Here is a 24,729-nt window from a genome sequence, read left to right as displayed (position 1 = left end):
CTATCAAAAAACATGTTCTCAAGCAATCTAAGGGCAGTCTGCACATTCGCATGTTGTTTTCATGTTTATAGCTTAAATTGTTTCATCTCTAGAGCGGGGCAGAATAATAATAATCTAGAGTTGTGCTTTGCCTTCAGCAAGTAATGAATAACACAATGTGGGTTGAACTGCTCCTTAGTCACTTAGGGGTGAATCCTAACTTCCACTTGAGTTCAATTTTCACTGATGTTAATGGGAGACTAAGTGAAAATTCAACTCACTGTAAGTTGGACAAAAAGGGGAAACTGCAATAAGGACAAATACTAGTTTATAGTTTTTATATTTTTAAGTGTATCCTGACCGTCCATTTGATCAGCATTTGATCTTGGTGATTGAGTTCTTTAGTTGAAGTGTTGTGTTCTCAACTGTGATTGGACAATTGAGTTCTTTAGTTGAAGTGTTGTGTTCTCAACTGTGATTGGACAATTGAGTTCTTTAGTTGAAGTGTTGTGTTCTCAACTGTGATTGGACAATTGAGTTCTTTAGTTGAAGTGTTGTGTTCTCAACTGTGATTGGACAATTGAGTTCTTTAGTTGAAGTGTTGTGTTCTCAACTGTGATTGGACAATTGAGTTCTTTAGTTGAAGTGTTGTGTTCTCAACTGTGATTGGACAACGTACACTGAGAACTGATGATAAAACGGTTGTACAGAAATATGTTCATGACATATGGCCATTAGCCACTTTACAGTAATCATTTATAGAGAACATAAAGCTCAATTTGCCTTTCGAATGGGGTATATTTAAAATACAATTTTGTTAAATTTGAATAATAGAACGCGTGGCCAAAATCCTAGTGATTTCACTTTATCCCAAACAATAACGTTTAACATAATTTCCAATTACATATGATTGCAATTAATCTTCCAGCGTACCCTAACCCAAAGTAAAGTGAACATTATGCTAAACTATCAGATTTATCTAAAACAGACGTCCACAAAACTAAGAAGTATATTGGATTTCTTCCTCCTCACCCTCTGACAAAAAAAACAACAGTAAATCATGTACAACAGTGTAATAAAGCTATCACTGTATCCTCATCTGTCTAAGGAGACATGTTCACTGTACAAAACCGATGGAGTGGTGACCTTTGAATTGTGTCTTGAAGTACAGTCCTGTCTGTCCTCACCCTGGGATTGTTAGTCTTGTCTACCAGCCAGCTCTCGCTCGGTCGGTAGCAAGTAGCCCGGGGACGAGGTAATGGGCTGGTGCCTGTTTCTGTGGCACATCCTCTGAACACAGTAGCCAGTCAACAAACTGTATCCGAGTCTGTGATCAGTTTAGTTAGGACATTCAGATGTGTGATCAGTTTAGTTAGGACATTCAGATATGTGTTCAGCAGTCTGCCCATTCAGAAGTGCAGTCTGGCTCTCCTATGTGACTGAGGTCGGGGCCTCACATAGTGTCCTCAACTCCCAGGCACCGTGCCTCGTAACCTCACACAAACCCAGGCTTCATGGAGGACCGACGACATTTGGGGCAGCCCCTGGAACCATTGTTCTGTAGACACCTGAGAGGATAGAAGAAGTAGAGACTCTGGGAACTGACTCATGTCAAATCCTAAGAGTTCCCCCCCTGTTTCCACCCCTGGACATAAAACATGTAGAATATGTTAAAACCTCTTAAGGATACGCCCCTTTTTGTTCAATTTTATCGTCTAAAATGACATTTCCAAATCTAACTGCCTGTAGCTCAAGACCTGAAGCAAGTATTCTTGTTACCATTTGAAAGGAAACACTTTGAAGTTTGTGAAAATGTGAAAGGAATGTCGGAGAATATATCACAATAGATCTGGTAAAAGATAATGCAAAGAGAGAGAAAAAATGATTTTTTTTTTTGTACCATCTTTGAAATGCAAGACAAAGGCCAAAATGTATTATTCCAGCCCAGCTGCAATTTAGATTTTGGCCACTAGTTGTCAGCAGTGTGTGTGCAAAGTTTTAGACTGATTCAATGAACCATTGCATTTCTGTTCAAAATGTTCTATCAGGACTGCCCAAATATGCCTAATTGGTTTATTAATACATTTTCAAGTTCAAAATTGTGCACTCTCCTCAAACAATAGCATGGTATTATTTCACTGTAATAGCTACTGTAAATTGTACAGTGCAGTTAGAACAAGAATTTAAGCTTTCTGCCAATATCAGATATGTCTATGTCCTGGGAAATGTTCTTGTTACTTACAACCTCATGCTAATCACATTAGCTTACGTTAGCTCAACCGTCCCGTGGGTGGGACACCGATCCTGTAGAGGTTTTTAATCAAGGCTAAAGTCCCTACTGGAGGTGTGAGAGCAGGGCAGAGCCACATGTAGTAATAATATGTAGACTACATAACATGTAGATGGGTCATCGTTAGAGCACCTACTGGAGGTGGAAGATGTGAGAACAGGGCAGAGCCTGCAGCTGTTGGTTCTTCTCTCCTATGGACTCGCCACACATTCCACAGTACAGCTCCAGCTCCTCCACACACTGCAGGAACTTCACAACCTGCTCCCTCAGCTCCTCCTGCCTCTCCTTACTGCGGTAGATCCCCTCACTGAGACAGTGCACCTTTAGACTACACAGCTAACACAGAGAGAAAGAGAGAGGTATGTAAGGGTTAGAATCAACACACAGACTGAACGTAGCTGACTTACTGCAGTCGATTCCCTCATTCAGGCTACACAGCTAATGGGACAAGAACTGGAATTTAGCACAAAGTTAAAGTGTCTGACTGTTGCATGATTGTTCTAATTGCACAGTGTGTTTTGTGAAAGTAAAAAGGCAGCATATTTTCATGGTATTTATTCAGAACTATGTGCACTGTACCTTGGTTCCTAAAGCTTCTGACAACTCCTGAGCTCGCTGCAGAGCATCCAGAGCCTTGTCCAATTCTTTCTGCTGGAGCCAACACTTCCCTACCCCCAGGTACACCTGGGTCTGGCCAAGACGGTTCCCAATCTCTGTCATTATACACATGGAGGACTCATAACGAGGCAATGCTTTCTGGAGGAGAGGAGAGAACAGGAGGTGAGGGAGAGGAGGGAAGAGAGGAGAGGAGAAAAGAGAGAACAGGAGAGGAGAGAAGAGGAAAGGGGGAGAGGAGAGAACAGGAGAAGAGGGAGAGAAGAGAGGACAGGAGATGAGGAGAGGACAGGAGATGAGGGGAGGAGAGGAGAGGAGAGAACAGGAGATGAGGGGAGGAGAGGAGAGAACAGGAGAAGAGGGGAGGAGAGGAGAGAACAGGAGAAGAGGGAGAGAAGAGAGAGGAGAGGACAGGGTAAGAGGAGAGAAGAGAGAAGAGAGAACAGGAGAGGAGAGAAGAGAAAAGGGGGAGAGGGGATGAGGAAAGGAGAGAACAGGAGATGAGGGGAGGAGAGAACAGGAGATGAGAAGAGGAGAGAACAGGAGATGAGGGGAGGAGAGGAGAGAACAGGAGATGAGGAGAGGAGAGAACAGGAGAAGAGGGAGAGAGTAGAGGAGAGGAGAGAACAGGAGATGAGAAGAGGAGAGAGAGGAGAGGACAGGAGATGAGAGGAGAGAACAGGAGATGAGGGGAGGAGAGGAGAGAACAGGAGATGAGGGGAGGAGAGAGAGGAGAGGACAGGGTAAGAGGAGAGAAGAGAGAACAGGAGAGGAGAGAAGAGAAAAGGGGGAGAGGGGATGCGGAGAGGAGAGAACAGGAGAAGAGGGAGAGAGTAGAGGAGAGGAGAGAATGGGAGATGAGATAAGAAGAGAGGATGAGGGGAGGGGAGGAGAGGAGAGGACAGGAGAAGAGGGAGGAGAGGACAGGGTAAGAGGAGAGGGAGGAGAGAACAGGGTGAGAGGAGAGAAAATAATATGAATCAAGCCCAGACTATATTGAAGGAATGTTTTGCTCATCAGATGACGTCCATGTGTCTGTAACAGTGTAGCACGGACAGTATTTGGTCACTTACATCAACGTCATTCCGGCAGCGATGGATATCAGCGAAGTTCAGTAAGCACAGCGCCTGGAGAGGTCGGTCCCCGTGCTGCAGGGCTATCTTCATGGACTCCTGGAGGATGGGAACCACTTTAGTGTGACACACAACCTCTAAACAACACACACACAACCTCTGAACAACACACACAACTTGTAAACAACACACACACAACCTCTGAACAACACACACAACTTGTAAACAACACACACACAACCTCTAAACAACGCACACACAACTTGTAAACAACACACACACAACCTCTGAACAACACACACAACTTGTAAACAACGCACACAAAACCTCTAAACAACACACACACAACCTCTAAAGGACATTACCATTAAGGGCATTACCATTAAGGACATGAACATTAAGGACATTACCATTAAGGACATTAACATTAAGGACATTACCATTAAGGACATTACCATTAAGGACATTACCATTAAGGGCATTAACATTAAGGACATATATAGTGCCCTACAGGGCTATGGTCAAATGGAACCCTATTCCCTATATAGTGCCCTACAGGGCTATGGTCAAATGGAACCCTATTCCCTATATAGTGCCCTACAGGGCTATGGTCAAATGGCACCCTATTCCCTATATAGTGCCCTACAGGGCTATGGTCAAATGGAACCCTATTCCCTATATAGTGCCCTACAGGGCTATGGTCAAATGGAACCCTATTCCCATTAAGGGCTATTAAATGGAACCCTATTCCCTATATAGAGCCCTACAGGGCTAGTCAAATGGAACCCTATTACCATGCCCTACAGGGCATCAAATGGAACCCTATTCCCATAGAGGCCCTACAGGGCTATGGTCAAATGGCACCCTATTCCCTATAGAGCCCTACAGGGCTATGGTCAAATGGAACCTATTCATATTCCCTATATAGAGCCCTACAGGGCTATGGTCAAATGGAACCATATTCCCTATATACAGGGCTATGGTCAAATGGAACCCCTGCCCTACAGGGCTATGGTCAAATGGAACCCTATTCCCTATATAGTGCCCTACAGGGCTATGGTCAAATGGAACCCTATTCCCTATATAGAGCCCTACAGGGCTATGGTCAAATGGAACCCTATTCCCTATATAGTGCCCTACAGGGCTATGGTCAAATGGAACCCTATTCCCTATATAGAGCCCTACAGGGCTATGGTCAAATGGCACCCTATTCCCTATATAGAGCCCTACAGGGCTATGGTCAAATGGAACCCTATTCCCTATATAGTGCCCTACAGGGCTATGGTCAAATGGAACCCTATTCCCTATATAGAGCCCTACAGGGCTATGGTCAAATGGCACCCTATTCCCTATATAGAGCCCTACAGGGCTATGGTCAAATGGAACCCTATTCCCTATATAGAGCCCTACAGGGCCATGGTCAAATGGAACCCTATTCCCTATATAGTGCCCTACAGGGCTATGGTCAAATGGCACCATATTCCCTATATAGAGCCCTACAGGGCTATGGTCAAATGGCACCCTATTCCCTATATAGTGCCCTACAGGGCTATGGTCAAATGGAACCCTATTCCCTATATAGAGCCCTACAGGGCTATGGTCAAATGGAACCCTATTCCCTATATAGAGCCCTACAGGGCTATGGTCAAATGGAACCCTATTCCCTATATAGAGCCCTACAGGGCATGGTCAAATGGTCCCAAATACAGGGCTACCATATTCCCTATATAGAGCCCTACAGGGCTATGGTCAAATGGCACCCTATTCCCTATATAGTGCCCTACAGGGCTATGGTCAAATGGAACCCCCTATATTCCCTACAGGGCTATGGTCAAATGGAACCCTATTCCTATATAGTGCCCTACAGGGCTATGGTCAAATGGAGAGCCCTACAGGGCTATCAAATGGAACCCTATTCCCTATAAGGGCTATGGTCAAATGGAACCCTATTCCCTATATAGAGCCCTACAGGGCTATGGTCAAATGGAACCCTATTCAAAGGGCTAACCCTATTCCCTATATAGAGCCCTACAGGGCTATGGTCAAATGGAACCCTATTCCCTAATGAGAAATAGAGCCCTACAGGGCCATGGTCAAATGGAACCCTATTCCCTATATAGAGCCCTACAGGGCCATGGTCAAATGGAACCCTATTCCCTAGAGCCCTACAGGGCTATGGTCAAAGACCCTATTCCCCTACAGGGCTATGGTCAAATGGAACCCTATTCCCTATATAGAGCCCTACAGGGCTATGGTCAAATGGAACCCTATTCCCTATAAAGGCCCTACAGGGCTATGGTCAAATGGAAATTCCCTATATTGGAACCCTATTCCCTATATAGTGCCCTACAGGGCTATGGTCAAATGGCACCATATTCCCTATATAGAGCCCTACAGGGCTATGGTCAAATGGCACCCTATTCCCTATATAGTGCCCTACAGGGCTATGGTCAAATGGAACCCTATTCCCTATATAGTGCCCTACAGGGCTATGGTCAAATGGAACCCTATTCCCTATATAGAGCCCTACAGGGCTATGGTCAAATGTAGGGCTCCATACAGGGAATATGGTGCTATTAGGGATACCCATCCCCACTGCTCTGCTACTACCCAACCACCACCACTCCTGCAGTCCTTAGCAGTGACATCAAGGTGTTTCTCTGTCTCTCCAGTAAAGTATTACAGTTAACTCTGTCCCCTCTGTGTTAATGAACACTTTAAACCAGAGGTCTAAGATCGTACAACACAAAGACACACTGCCTGGCATGCCGGCCCCACCTGTCACTGATACGGTCTGTCCCTCTCTAACACAAAGACACACTGCCTGGCATGCCGACCCCACCTGTCACTGATACGGTCTGTCCCTCTCTAACACAAAGACACACTGCCTGGCATGCCGACCCCACCTGTCACTGATACGGTCTGTCCCTCTCTAACACAAAGACACACTGCCTGGCATGCCGACCCCACCTGTCACTGATACGGTCTGTCCCTCTCTAACACAAAGACACACTGCCTGGCATGCCGACCCCACCTGTCACTGATACGGTCTGTCCCTCTCTAACACAAAGACACACTGCCTGGCATGCCGACCCACCTGTCACTGATACGGTCTGTCCCTCTCTAACACAAAGACACACTGCCTGGCATGCCGACCCCACCTGTCACTGATACGGTCTGTCCCTCTCTAACACAAAGACACACTGCCTGGCATGCCGACCCCACCTGTCACTGATACGGTCTGTCCCTCTCTAACACAAAGACACACTGCCTGGCATGCCGACCCCACCTGTCACTGATACGGTCTGTCCCTCTCTAACACAAAGACACACTGCCTGGCATGCCATCTGTCACTGATACGGTCTGTCCCTCTCTAACACAAAGACATACTGCCTGGCATGCCAACCCCACCTGTCACTGATACGGTCTGTCCCTCTCTAACACAAAGACACACTGCCTGGCATGCCGACCCCACCTGTCACTGATACGGTCTGTCCCTCTCTAACACAAAGACACACTGCCTGGCATGCCGACCCCACCTGTCACTGATACGGTCTGTCCCTCTCTAACACAAAGACACACTGCCTGGCATGCCGACCCCACCTGTCACTGATACGGTCTGTCCCTCTCTAACACAAAGACACACTGCCTGGCATGCCGACCCCATCTGTCACTGATACGGTCTGTCCCTCTCTAACACAAAGACATACTGCCTGGCATGCCGACCCCACCTGTCACTGATACGGTCTGTCCCTCTCTAACACAAAGACACACTGCCTGGCATGCCATCTGTAACTGATACGGTCTGTCCCTCTCTAACACAAAGACACACTGCCTGGCATGCCGACCCCACCTGTCACTGATACGGTCTGTCCCTCTCTAACACAAAGACACACTGCCTGGCATGCCGACCCCACCTGTCACTGATACGGTCTGTCCCTCTCTAACACAAAGACATACTGCCTGGCATGCCGGCCCCATCTGTCACTGATACGGTCTGTCCCTCTCTAACACAAAGACACACTGCCTGGCATGCCGACCCCACCTGTCACTGATACGGTCTGTCCCTCTCTAACACAAAGACACACTGCCTGGCATGCCGACCCCACCTGTCACTGATACGGTCTGTCCCTCTCTAACACAAAGACACACTGCCTGGCATGCCGACCCCACCTGTCACTGATACGGTCTGTCCCTCTCTAACACAAAGACACACTGCCTGGCATGCCGACCCCACCTGTCACTGATACGGTCTGTCCCTCTCTAACACAAAGACACACTGCCTGGCATGCCGACCCCACCTGTCACTGATACGGTCTGTCCCTCTCTAACACAAAGACACACTGCCTGGCATGCCATCTGTCACTGATACGGTCTGTCCCTCTCTAACACAAAGACATACTGCCTGGCATGCCAACCCCACCTGTCACTGATACGGTCTGTCCCTCTCTAACACAAAGACAGACTGCCTGGCATGCCGACCCCACCTGTCACTGATACGGTCTGTCCCTCTCTAACACAAAGACACACTGCCTGGCATGCCGACCCCACCTGTCACTGATACGGTCTGTCCCTCTCTAACACAAAGACACACTGCCTGGCATGCCGACCCCACCTGTCACTGATACGGTCTGTCCCTCTCTAACACAAAGACACACTGCCTGGCATGCCGACCCCATCTGTCACTGATACGGTCTGTCCCTCTCTAACACAAAGACATACTGCCTGGCATGCCGACCCACCTGTCACTGATACGGTCTGTCCCTCTCTAACACAAAGACACACTGCCTGGCATGCCATCTGTCACTGATACGGTCTGTCCCTCTCTAACACGGTCTGTCCCTCTCTAACACAAAGACACACTGCCTGGCATGCCGACCCCACCTGTCACTGATACGGTCTGTCCCTCTCTAACACAAAGACACACTGCCTGGCATGCCGACCCCACCTGTCACTGATACGGTCTGTCCCTCTCTAACACAAAGACATACTGCCTGGCATGCCGGCCCCATCTGTCACTGATACGGTCTGTCCCTCTCTAACACAAAGACACACTGCCTGGCATGCCGGCCCCATCTGTCACTGATACGGTCTGTCCCTCTCTAACACAAAGACACACTGCCTGGCATGCCGACCCCACCTGTCACTGATACGGTCTGTCCCTCTCTAACACAAAGACACACTGCCTGGCATGCCGACCCCACCTGTCACTGATACGGTCTGTCCCTCTCTAACACAAAGACACACTGCCTGGCATGCCGACCCCACCTGTCACTGATACGGTCTGTCCCTCTCTAACACAAAGACACACTGCCTGGCATGCCATCTGTCACTGATACGGTCTGTCCCTCTCTAACACAAAGACACACTGCCTGGCATGCCGACCCCACCTGTCACTGATACGGTCTGTCCCTCTCTAACACAAAGACACACTGCCTGGCATGCCATCTGTCACTGATACGGTCTGTCCCTCTCTAACACAAAGACACACTGCCTGGCATGCCGACCCCACCTGTCACTGATACGGTCTGTCCCTCTCTAACACAAAGACACACTGCCTGGCATGCCGGCCCCATCTATCACTGATACGGTCTGTCCCTCTCTAACACAAAGACACACTGCCTGGCATGCCGACCCCACCTGTCACTGATACGGTCTGTCCCTCTCTAACACAAAGACACACTGCCTGGCATGCCGACCCCACCTGTCACTGATACGGTCTGTCCCTCTCTAACACAAAGACATACTGCCTGGCATGCCGACCCCACCTGTCACTGATACGGTCTGTCCCTCTCTAACACAAAGACACACTGCCTGGCATGCCGACCCCACCTGTCACTGATACGGTCTGTCCCTCTCTAACACAAAGACACACTGCCTGGCATGCCGACCCCACCTGTCACTGATACGGTCTGTCCCTCTCTAACACAAAGACATACTGCCTGGCATGCCACCTGTCACTGATACGGTCTGTCCCTCTCTAACACAAAGACACACTGCCTGGCATGCCATCTGTCACTGATACGGTCTGTCCCTCTCTAACACAAAGACACACTGCCTGGCATGCCGACCCCACCTGTCACTGATACGGTCTGTCCCTCTCTAACACAAAGACACACTGCCTGGCATGCCGACCCCATCTGTCACTGATACGGTCTGTCCCTCTCTAACACAAAGACACACTGCCTGGCATGCCGACCCCATCTGTCACTGATACGGTCTGTCCCTCTCTAACACAAAGACACACTGCCTGGCATGCCATCTGTCACTGATACGGTCTGTCCCTCTCTAACACAAAGACACACTGCCTGGCATGCCGACCCCACCTGTCACTGATACGGTCTGTCCCTCTCTAACACAAAGACACACTGCCTGGCATGCCGACCCCACCTGTCACTGATACGGTCTGTCCCTCTCTAACACAAAGACACACTGCCTGGCATGCCGACCCCACCTGTCACTGATACGGTCTGTCCCTCTCTAACACAAAGACACACTGCCTGGCATGCCGACCCCATCTGTCACTGATACGGTCTGTCCCTCTCTAACACAAAGACACACTGCCTGGCATGCCGACCCCACCTGTCACTGATACGGTCTGTCCCTCTCTAACACAAAGACACACTGCCTGGCATGCCGACCCCACCTGTCACTGATACGGTCTGTCCCTCTCTAACACAAAGACACACTGCCTGGCATGCTGACCCCACCTGTCACTGATACGGTCTGTCCCTCTCTAACACAAATACACACTGCCTGGCATGCCATCTGTCACTGATACGGTCTGTCCCTCTCTAACACAAAGACACACTGCCTGGCATGCCGACCCCACCTGTCACTGATACGGTCTGTCCCTCTCTAACACAAAGACACACTGCCTGGCATGCCGACCCCACCTGTCACTGATACGGTCTGTCCCTCTCTAACACAAAGACACACTGCCTGGCATGCCACCTGTCACTGATACGGTCTGTTCCTCTCTAACACAAAGACACACTGCCTGGCATGCCATCTGTCACTGATACGGTCTGTCCCTCTCTAACACAAAGACACACTGCCTGGCATGCCGACCCCACCTGTCACTGATATGGTCTGTCCCTCTCTAACACAAAGACACACTGCCTGGCATGCCATCTGTCACTGATACGGTCTGTCCCTCTCTAACACAAAGACACACTGCCTGGCATGCCGACCCCATCTGTCACTGATACGGTCTGTCCCTCTCTAACACAAAGACACACTGCCTGGCATGCCGACCCCACCTGTCACTGATACGGTCTGTCCCTCTCTAACACAAAGACACACTGCCTGGCATGCCGACCCCACCTGTCACTGATACGGTCTGTCCCTCTCTAACACAAAGACACACTGCCTGGCATGCCGACCCCACCTGTCACTGATACGGTCTGTCCCTCTCTAACACAAAGACACACTGCCTGGCATGCCGACCCCATCTGTCACTGATACGGTCTGTCCCTCTCTAACACAAAGACACACAACTAAGTGTAGAAAACATTAAGAACACTTTCCTAATATTGAGTTGCACATGGTACAGAATAGCAGAGTATATCACGGTGGTTTCTGAACTCACCTACCACTACCGTCACCTTTGAATTGAACTTTCCGTTGACCTTCTGAATTATTTTATTTATTTTATTTTACCTTTATTTAACCAGGTAGGCCAGTTGAGAACACCTTTATTTAACCAGGTAGGCCAGTTGAGAACACCTTTATTTAACCAGGTAGGCCAGTTGAGAACACCTTTATTTAACCAGGTAGGCCAGTTGAGAACACCTTTATTTAACCAGGTAGGGCCAGTTGAGAACACCTTTATTTAACCAGGTAGGCTAGTTGAGAACACCTTTATTTAACCAGGTAGGCCAGTTGAGAACACCTTTATTTAACCAGGTAGGCTAGTTGAGAACACCTTTATTTAACCAGGTAGGGCCAGTTGAGAACACCTTTATTTAACCAGGTAGGCCAGTTGAGAACACCTTTATTTAACCAGGTAGGCCAGTTGAGAACACCTTTATTTAACCAGGTAGGCTAGTTGAGAACACCTTTATTTAACCAGGTAGGGCCAGTTGAGAACACCTTTATTTAACCAGGTAGGCCAGTTGAGAACACCTTTATTTAACCAGGTAGGCCAGTTGAGAACACCTTTATTTAACCAGGTAGGCTAGTTGAGAACACCTTTATTTAACCAGGTAGGCCAGTTGAGAACACCTTTATTTAACCAGGTAGGCCAGTTGAGAACACCTTTATTTAACCAGGGTGGCCAGTTGAGAACAAGTTCTCATTTACAACTGCGACCTGGCCAAGATAAAGCAAAGCAGTGCGACACAAACAACAACACAGAGTTACACATGGAATAAACAAACGTACAGTCAATAACACAATAGAAGAAGTCAATATACAGTGTGTGTAAATGCAGTAAGGAGGTAAGGCAATAGGCCGTAGTAGCGAAGTAATTACAATTTAGCAAATGAACACTGGAGTGATAAATGAGCAGATGATGATGTGCAACTAGAGATACTGGTGAGCAGAAAAGTAAACAAAAATAATATGGGGATGAGGTAGGTAGTCGGATGGGCTATTTACAGATGGGCTATTTACAGATGGACTATGTACAGCCGCAGCGATCGGTTAGCTGCTCAGATAGCTGATGTTTAAAGTTAGTGAGCCAAATATAAGTCTACAGCTTCAGCGATTTTTGCAATTGAAATGGAGTCGACCCCAAGCCTTGTTCACAGCAGTATCTAGTCTCGTATCATCTCTGGGAATGTAGGTAATACATCATAACTCACTGGATGAATAAACAATGCCACTAATACTAAACAACACTAATAAACGTTACCTCACAGCACTCCATGGCATCAGGCAGGCGGTCCAGTTTCCTGTAGGCTACAGACATGTGGTACTGGCTCATGGCCCTGTACTTCAGACTCCAGCCTTTACCGTAGTCATTCACCAGCTCAGCCGCTTTACAGGGGAAGAACAGGGCTTTCTCATAGTCCTGATGGGAGGACATAGCAGATCATTTACACAGGAAGAACAGGGCCTTCTCATAGTCCTGATGGGAGGACATAACAGATCATTTACACAGGAAGAACAGGGCTTTCTCATAGTCCTGATGGGAGGACATTACATCATTTACAGGAAGAACAGGGCCTTCTCATAGTCCTGATGGGAGGGTAACAGATCATTTACACAGGAAGAACAGGGCCTTCTCATAGTCCTGATGGGAGGACATAACAGATCATTTACAGGGGAAGAACAGGGCTTTCTCATAGTCCTGATGGGAGGACATGACATCATTTACAGGAAGAACAGGGCTTTCTCATAGTCCTGATGGGAGGGTAACAGATCATTTACACAGGAAGAACAGGGCCTTCTCATAGTCCTGATGGGAGGGTAACAGATCATTGACACAGGAAGAACAGGGCTTTCTCATAGTCCTGATGGGAGGACATAACAGATCATTTACACAGGAAGAACAGGGCCTTCTCATAGTCCTGATGGGAGGACATAACAGATCATTTACACAGGAAGAACAGGGCCTTCTCATAGTCCTGATGGGAGGACATAACAGATCATTTACACAGGAAGAACAGGGCCTTCTCATAGTCCTGATGGGAGGAAACAGAACAGATCATTTACACAGGAAGAACAGGGCTTTCTCATAGTCCTGATGGGAGGACATAACAGATCATTGACAGGGGAAGAACAGGGCTTTCTCATAGTCCTGATGGGAGGACATAACAGATAATTGACAGGGGAAGAACAGGGCCTTCTCATAGTCCTGATGGGAGGACATAACAGATCATTGACAGGGGAAGAACAGGGCTTTCTCATAGTCCTGATGGGAGGACATAACAGATCATGTACAGGAAGAACAGGGCCTTCTCATAGTCCTGATGGGAGGACATAACAGATCATTGACAGGGGAAGAACAGGGCTTTCTCATAGTCCTGATGGGAGGACATAACAGATCATGTACAGGAAGAACAGGGCTTTCTCATAGTCCTGATGGGAGGGTAACAGATCATTTACACAGGAAGAACAGGGCTTTCTCATAGTCCTGATGGGAGGGTAACAGATCATTTACACAGGAAGAACAGGGCCTTCTCATAGTCCTGATGGGAGGGTAACAGATCATTTACAGGGGAAGAACAGGGCTTTCTCATAGTCCTGATGGGAGGATAACAGATCATTTACAGGGGAAGAACAGGGCCTTCTCATAGTCCTGATGGGAGGGTAACAGATCATTTACACAGGAAGAACAGGGCCTTCTCATAGTCCTGATGGGAGGAAACAGAACAGATGGATGAGTTTTTTATTTATTTTACCTTTATTTAACCAGGCAAGTCAGTTAAGTACAAATTCTTATTTTCAATGATGGCCTACCAGGGAACAGTGGGTTAACTGCCTTGTTCAACGCTCTAACCACTAGGCTACGCTGTCGTGATGAGCCGGCGTCCATTTTAAAAATGGAATTGAACTTTTATTTAATTGAACCATGTTATCCCATTCGGGTCAGAATCTCTCTTTCACAAGGGAGTCCTTGCCAAGAGGGCAGCTCTGTGAAACACACACTCGGTCTACAGCCAGATTTAGCAGTCCGGATCAGCAACACTACAGTTTTGATAAAAACTTTACCTCTTTATAAGCGTTCTAACTTGATGCCATAATATTCTAACCGCCGATTTAATGAATAACCGCTGAGAGTTTAGTCTGTCCTGTATTATTAGGGCGAGCAGATTCAACTTTCATTCTCCGGACGCCTGCTAATCTGGACCTGATTGAAACCAATACACTTGTTGGAATCTAGGGATTACTGGGACAAATCTCACGTGTCAAAACGGAATACAACAGGGCCTCTACCAGGCTAGACCCAGGCCTCGACTACACAGGCAGGCCTCCACCAAGCTAGAATACAACATAACTACAATAACAACTGTACTAGGGACAACAGAGTTAGTCTGGGACCAGTGTAGGGGACAAAACACACTACTACACAGGCCTCTACCAGGCCTGAATACAACAGGCCTCTGACCGGGGCCTATGTGGCTCACTCAGCCTTTGCACCAAAATGCATTTGACAAGATGTGTCCTCAAATATAACTGTGTTGAATTGAAGGAGGACTCTTCTGAGAATTGATAATACTTCGAAGACTCTTTTTACCAATGTAATAACAAATATAGGACATTTTCTCAGAGCGTCATAATAGGCATACTGTCGACACTTTACCTTGAGCTGGATGTAGAAGTTCCCCAGGCTGCAGCAGACTCTAGACTCCAGCATCTTGTCATCGTTGTTGTGGGCGTAGCGCAGGGCCTTCTCATAGCTCTCTAGAGCCTTCTGGAACACACTGACGCCCAGGAACGCGTTGCCCATGCTCAGACACACCTGGAAACACAAGTAGAGGCAGAGGTCATAAAGGCAGAAGTCGTAAAGGCCTTGACTTCATTTGCATTGTGGCATTTTTTTCAGTAAACTCAGATGTACGCAGACATCCAGACGTCCCAGACGTCCCTGACGTCCCAGAGGTCCCAGAGGTCCCAGACGTCCCAGAGTTCCAGACGTCCCAGAGTTCCAGACGTCCCAGACGTCCCAGAGGTCCCAGACATCCAGACATCCAGAGGTCCCAGACACCCAGAGGTCCCAGACACCCAGAGGTCCCAGACACCCAGAGGTCCCAGAGGTCCCAGACACCCAGAGGTCCCAGACACCCAGAGGTCCCAGACACCCAGAGGTCCCAGACGTCCCAGACGTCCCAGAGGTCCCAGAGGTCCCAGACATCCAGACACCCAGAGGTCCCAGACACCCAGAGGTCCCAGACACCCAGAGGTCCCAGACATCCAGAGGTCCCAGAGGTCCCAGAGGTCCCAGACATCCAGAGGTCCCAGACATCCAGAGGTCCCAGACACCCAGAGGTCCCAGACGTCCCAGAGGTGGTCCCAGACGTCCCAGAGGTCCCAGACACCCAGAGGTCCCAGACGTCCCAGAGGTCCCAGACACCCAGAGGTCCCAGACACCCGGAGGTCCCAGACATCCAGACACCCAGAGGTCCCAGACACCCAGAGGTCCCAGACACCCAGAGGTCCCAGACACCCAGAGGTCCCAGACATCCAGACACCCAGAGGTCCCAGACACCCAGAGGTCCCAGACATCCAGACACCCAGAGGTCCCAGAGGTCCCAGAGGTCCCAGAGGTCCCAGAGGTCCCAGACACCCAGAGGTCCCAGACGTCCCAGACGTCCCAGAGGTCCCAGACGTCCCAGAGGTCCCAGAGGTCCCAGAGGTCCCAGACACCCAGAGGTCCCAGACGTCCCAGAGGTCCCATTATCTTTATTTTCCTATTGTTTTGTCTCTTACTGTAAGAACGTGTTGTTTATTGTTGTGTTTTGTTTTCTGCCACCATTATGTATGTACCCTGTTTTGTTTGGCAACAGGAAATAAGGCGAAAACAGCATGTATTACAGTATTATAATATTATTGTATATTATTGCTGAGACCCACCTGTCCGTTAAGTTGCAGACTGACAGTAGTTCCCTGCATGTTGAGGCAGGTCTTACAGTAGGACACAGTCTTCTGGAAGTCACACAGCTTCTCGTTGCTCCTAGCCAGGTTCAGGTAGCCCTCAGTCAGGTAGTCTGGGTCCTCCATCTCCCTGGCTGTATCTATCTGGGCCAAGGCATACTGACGGAGGAGAGAGAGAGAGAGAGAGGACGATTTGGCCAAAATAGGTCGGACCAATGTAAATAATTAACAGTATAGACACAATGTAGATAACTAACACTATAGACACAATGTAGATAACACTATGGACACAATGTAGATAACTAACACTATAGACACAATGTAGATAACTAACACTATGGACACCATGTAGATAACTAACACTATAGACACAATGTAGATAACTAACACTATGGACACAATGTAGATAACTAACACTATAGACACAATGTAGATAACTAACACTATAGACACAATGTAGATAACTAACACTATGGACACAATGTAGATAACTAACACTATAGACACAATGTAGATAACACTATAGACACAATGTAGATAACTAACACTATAGACACAATGTAGATAACTAACACTATAGACACAATGTAGATAACTAACACTATAGACACAATGTAGATAACTAACACTATAGACACAATGTAGATAACTAACACTATAGACACAATGTAGATAACTAACACTATAGACACAATGTAGATAACTAACACTATAGACACAATGTAGATAACTAACACTATGGACACAATGTAGATAACTAACACTATAGACACAATGTAGATAACTAACACTATGGACACAATGTAGATAACTAACACTATAGACACAATGTAGATAACTAACACTGGAGACAATGTAGATAACTAACACTATGGACACAATGTAGATAACTAACACTATGGACACAATGTAGATAACTAACACTATAGACACAATGTAGATAACTAACACTATGGACACAATGTAGATAACTAACACTGGAGACAATGTAGATAACTAACACTATGGACACAATGTAGATAACTAACACTATGGACACAATGTAGATAACTAACACTATAGACACATTGTAGATAACACTATGGACACAATGTAGATAACTAACACTATAGACACATTGTAGATAACACTATGGACACAATGTAGATAACTAACACTATAGACACAATGTAGATAACTAACACTATAGACACAATGTAGATAACTAACACTATGGACACAATGTAGATAACTAACACTATGGACACAATGTAGATAACTAACACTATAGACACAATGTAGATAACTAACACTATAGACACAATGTAGATAACTAACACTATAGACACAATGTAGATAACACTATAGACACAATGTAGATAACTAACACTATGGACACAATGTAGATAACTAACACTATGGACACAATGTAGATAACTAACACTATGGACACAATGTAGATAACTAACACTATAGACACAATGTAGATAACTAACACTATAGACACAATGTAGATAACTAACACTATAGACACAATGTAGATAACTAACACTATGGACACAATGTAGATAACTAACACTATGGACACAATGTAGATAACTAACACTATGGACACAATGTAGATAACTAACACTATAGACACAATGTAGATAACTAACACTATAGACACAATGTAGATAACTAACACTATAGACACAATGTAGATAACTAACACTATGGACACAATGTAGATAACACTATAGACACAATGTAGATAACTAACACTATGGACACAATGTAGATAACTAACACTATGGACACAATGTAGATAACTAACACTATAGACACAATGTAGATAACAATGTAGATAACTAACACTATAGACACAATGTAGATAACTAACACTATAGACACAATGTAGATAACACTATAGACACAATGTAGATAACTAACACTATGGACACAATGTAGATAACTAACACTATGGACACAATGTAGATAACTAACACTATGGACACAATGTAGATAACTAACACTATAGACACAATGTAGATAACTAACACTATAGACACAATGTAGATAACTAACACTATAGACACAATGTAGATAACACTATAGACACAATGTAGATAACTAACACTATGGACACAATGTAGATAACTAACACTATGGACACAATGTAGACTAACAATGGACACAATGTAGATAACTAACACTATGGACACAATGTAGATAACTAACACTATAGACACAATGTAGATAACTAACACTATAGACACAATGTAGATAACTAACACTATAGACACAATGTAGATAACTAACACTATGGACACAATGTAGATAACACTATAGACACAATGTAGATAACTAACACTATGGACACAATGTAGATAACTAACACTATGGACACAATGATAGATAACACTAACACTATGGACACAATGTAGATAACTAACACTATGGACACAATGTAGATAACTAACACTATGGACACAATGTAGATAACTAACACTATAGACACAATGTAGATAACTAACACTATAGACACAATGTAGATAACTAACACTATAGACACAATGTAGATAACTAACACTATAGACACAATGTAGATAACTAACACTATGGACACAATGTAGATAACTAACACTATAGACACAATGTAGATAACTAACACTATAGACACAATGTAGATAACTAACACTATGGACACAATGTAGATAACTAACACTATAGACACAATGTAGATAACTAACACTATAGACACAATGTAGATAACTAACACTATAGACACAATGTAGATAACTAACACTATAGACACAATGTAGATAACTAACACTATAGACACAATGTAGATAACTAACACTATAGACACAATGTAGATAACACTATAGACACAATGTAGATAACTAACACTATAGACACAATGTAGATAACTAACACTATGGACACAATGTAGATAACTAACACTATAGACACAATGTAGATAACTAACACTATGGACACAATGTAGATAACTAACACTATAGACACAATGTAGATAACTAACACTATAGACACAATGTAGATAACTAACACTATGGACACAATGTAGATAACTAACACTATGGACACAATGTAGATAACACTATAGACACAATGTAGATAACTAACACTATGGACACAATGTAGATAACACCATAAACACAATCTAGATAACTAATACTATGTACACAATGTAGATAACTAACACTATGTACACAATGTAGAAAACTAACACTGGAGACACAATGTAGATAACACTATGGACACAATGTAGATAACTAACACTATAGACACAATGTAGATAACTAACACTATAGACACAATGTAGATAACTAACACTATGGACACAATGTAGATAACACTATGGACACAATGTAGATAACTAACACTATAGACACAATGTAGATAACTAACACTATGGACACAATGTAGATAACTAACACTATGGACACAATGTAGATAACTAACACTATGGACACAATGTAGATAACTAACACTATGGACACAATGTAGATAACACTATAGACACAATGTAGATAACTAACACTATGTAGATAACTAACACTATGGACACAATGTAGATAACTAACACTATGGACACAATGTAGATAACTAACACTATAGACACAATGTAGATAACTAACACTATAGACACAATGTAGATAACTAACACTATGGACACAATGTAGATAACTAACACTATGGACACAATGTAGATAGACACAATGTAGATAACTAACACTATGGACACAATGTAGATAACTAACACTATGGACACAATGTAGATAACTAACACTATGGACACAATGTAGATAACTAACACTATAGACACAATGTAGATAACTAACACTATGGACACAATGTAGATAACTAACACTATAGACACAATGTAGATAACTAACACTATAGACACAATGTAGATAACTAACACTATAGACACAATGTAGATAACTAACACTATGGACACAATGTAGATAACTAACACTATGGACACAATGTAGATAACACTATGGACACAATGTAGATAACTAACACTATGGACACAATGTAGATAACACTATGGACACAATGTAGATAACTAACACTATAGACACAATGTAGATAACACTATAGACACAATGTAGATAACTAACACTATAGACACAATGTAGATAACTAACACTATAGACACAATGTAGATAACACTATAGACACAATGTAGATAACTAACACTATAGACACAATGTAGATAACTAACACTATAGACACAATGTAGATAACACCATAAACACAATGTAGATAACTAACACCAGAAACACAATGTAGATAACTAACACTATGGACACAATGTAGATAACTAACACCAGAAACACAATGTAGATAACTAACACTATAGACACAATGTAGATAACTAACAATGTAGATAACACTATGGACACAATGTAGATAACTAACACTATGGACACAATGTAGATAACACTATAGACACAATGTAGATAACTAACACTATGGACACAATGTAGATAACTAACACTATGGACACAATGTAGATAACTAACACTATGGACACAATGTAGATAACTAACACTATAGACACAATGTAGATAACTAACACTATAGACACAATGTAGATAACTAACACTATGGACACAATGTAGATAACTAACACTATAGACACAATGTAGATAACTAACACTATAGACACAATGTAGATAACTAACACTATGGACACAATGTAGATAACTAACACTATAGACACAATGTAGATAACACTATGGACACAATGTAGATAACTAACACTATAGACACAATGTAGATAACTAACACTATAGACACAATGTAGATAACTAACACTATAGACACAATGTAGATAACTAACACTATAGACACAATGTAGATAACTAACACTATAGACACAATGTAGATAACTAACACTATGGACACAATGTAGATAACACTATGGACACAATGTAGATAACTAACACTATGGACATAACACTATGGACACAATGTAGATAACTAACACTATGGACACAATGTAGATAACACTATAGACACAATGTAGATAACTAACACTATAGACACAATGTAGATAACTAACACTATAGACACAATGTAGATAACTAACACTATGGACACAATGTAGATAACTAACACTATGGACACAATGTAGATAACTAACACTATAGACACAATGTAGATAACTAACACTATAGACACAATGTAGATAACTAACACTATGGACACAATGTAGACTATAGACACAATGTAGATAACACTATAGACACAATGTAGATAACTAACACTATGGACACAATGTAGATAACTAACACTATAGACACAATGTAGATAACTAACACTATAGACACAATGTAGATAACTAACACTATGGACACAATGTAGATAACTAACACTATGGACACAATGTAGATAACACTATAGACACAATGTAGATAACTAACACTATGGACACAATGTAGATAACACTATAGACACAATGTAGATAACTAACACTATGGACACAATGTAGATAACTAACACTATGTACACAATGTAGAAAACTAACACTGGAGACACAATGTAGATAACACTATGGACACAATGTAGATAACTAACACTGTAGACACAATGTAGATAACTAACACTATAGACACAATGTAGATAACTAACACTGTGGACACAATGTAGATAACACTATGGACACAATGTAGATAACTAACACTATGGACACAATGTAGATAACACTATGGACACAATGTAGATAACACTATGGACACAATGTAGATAACTAACACTATAGACACAATGTAGATAACTAACACTGTGGACACAATGTAGATAACACTATGGACACAATGTAGATAACTAACACTATAGACACAATGTAGATAACTAACACTATAGACACAATGTAGATAACTAACACTATGGACACAATGTAGATAACTAACACTATAGACACAATGTAGATAACTAACACTATAGACACAATGTAGATAACTAACACTATGGACACAATGTAGATAACTAACACTATAGACACAATGTAGATAACTAACACTATGGACACAATGTAGATAACTAACACTATGGACACAATGTAGATAACTAACACTATAGACACAATGTAGATAACTAACACTATGGACACAATGTAGATAACTAACACTGTAGACACAATGTAGATAACTAACACTATGGACACAATGTAGATAACTAACACTATGGACACAATGTAGATAACTAACACTATAGACACAATGTAGATAACTAACACTATGGACACAATGTAGATAACTAACACTATAGACACAATGTAGATAACACTATGGACACAATGTAGATAACACTATGGACACAATGTAGATAACTAACACTATGGACACAATGTAGATAACTAACACTATGGACACAATGTAGATAACTAACACTATGGACACAATGTAGATAACTAACACTATAGACACAATGTAGATAACTAACACTATAGACACAATGTAGATAACTAACACTATAGACACAATGTAGATAACTAACACTATAGACACAATGTAGATAACTAACACTATGGACACAATGTAGATAACACTATGGACACAATGTAGATAACTAACACTATGGACACAATGTAGATAACTAACACTATAGACACAATGTAGATAACACTATGGACACAATGTAGATAACACTATGGACACAATATAGATAACACTATGGACACAATGTAGATAACTAACACTATGGAGACAATGTAGATAACTAACACTATAAACACAATGTAGATAACTAACACTATGGACACAATGTAGATAACTAACACTATAGACACAATGTAGACAATGTAGATAACACTATGGACACAATGTAGATAACTAACACTATAGACACAATGTAGATAACTAACACTATAGACACAATGTAGATAACTAACACTATAGACACAATGTAGATAACTAACACTATAGACACAATGTAGATAACTAACACTATAGACACAATGTAGATAACTAACACTATAGACACAATGTAGATAACTAACACTATAGACACAATGTAGATAACTAACACTATGGACACAATGTAGATAACTAACACTATAGACACAATGTAGATAACACTATGGACACAATGTAGATAACTAACACTATAGACACAATGTAGATAACACTATGGACACAATGTAGATAACTAACACTATAGACACAATGTAGATAACTAACACTATAGACACAATGTAGATAACTAACACTATAGACACAATGTAGATAACTAACACTATAGACACAATGTAGATAACTAACACTATAGACACAATGTAGATAACTAACACTATAGACACAATGTAGATATAACACTAGACACAATGTAGATAACTAACACTATAGACACAATGTAGATAACTAACACTATAGACACAATGTAGATAACTAACACTATAGACACAATGTAGATAACACTATAGACACAATGTAGATAACTAACACTATGGACACAATGTAGATAACTAACACTATGGACACAATGTAGATAACTAACACTATAGACACAATGTAGATAACTAACACTATAGACACAATGTAGATAACTAACACTATAGACACAATGTAGATAACTAACACTAGACACAATAGACACAATGTAGATAACTAACACTATGGACACAATGTAGATAACTAACACTATAGACACAATGTAGATAACTAACACTATAGACACAATGTAGACTATGGACACAATGTAGATAACACTAGACACAATGTAGATAACTAACACACAATGTAGATAACTAACACTGTAGACACAATGTAGACTAACACTATGGACACAATGTAGATAACTAACACTATGGACACAATGTAGATAACACTATGGACACAATGTAGATAATAACACTATAGACACAATGTAGATAACTAACACTGTAGACACAATGTAGACTAAGACACAATGTAGATAACTAACACTATGGACACAATGTAGATAACTAACACTATAGACACAATGTAGATAACTAACACTATAGACACAATGTAGATAACTAACACTATAGACACAATGTAGATAACTAACACTATAGACACAATGTAGATAATAACACTATAACACTAACACTATAGACACAATGTAGATAACTAACACTATAGACACAATGTAGATAACTAACACTATAGACACAATGTAGATAACACTATAGACACAATGTAGATAACTAACACTAGACACAATGTAGACACAATGTAGATAAACTATAGACACAATGTAGATAACTAA

General features: G+C 42.9%; 1 protein-coding gene across 1 annotated transcript in view; it reads right to left on the bottom strand.

The window, feature by feature from the left end:
* Positions 1-705: 705 nt before the first annotated feature.
* The window catches only part of rapsn (receptor-associated protein of the synapse, 43kD), a 32,625-nt gene continuing 8,601 nt past the window's right edge, over positions 706-24,729 (bottom strand). The window contains exons 2-8 of the mRNA XM_065022114.1: positions 16,480-16,659; positions 15,209-15,367; positions 12,815-12,973; positions 3,958-4,056; positions 2,849-3,025; positions 2,406-2,605; positions 706-1,547 (exon numbers count right to left, since the gene is read on the bottom strand). Coding sequence (XP_064878186.1) covers positions 1,475-1,547; positions 2,406-2,605; positions 2,849-3,025; positions 3,958-4,056; positions 12,815-12,973; positions 15,209-15,367; positions 16,480-16,659 — 1,047 coding nt within the window. The 3' untranslated portion in view covers positions 706-1,474. The remainder of the gene's footprint in view (positions 1,548-2,405; positions 2,606-2,848; positions 3,026-3,957; positions 4,057-12,814; positions 12,974-15,208; positions 15,368-16,479; positions 16,660-24,729) is intronic.

The sequence above is a fragment of the Oncorhynchus nerka genome, linkage group LG9a, assembly GCF_034236695.1.
Source record: "Oncorhynchus nerka isolate Pitt River linkage group LG9a, Oner_Uvic_2.0, whole genome shotgun sequence".
Taxonomy (NCBI): domain Eukaryota; kingdom Metazoa; phylum Chordata; class Actinopteri; order Salmoniformes; family Salmonidae; genus Oncorhynchus; species Oncorhynchus nerka.
This window is presented reverse-complemented; position numbering and strand designations above follow the sequence as displayed.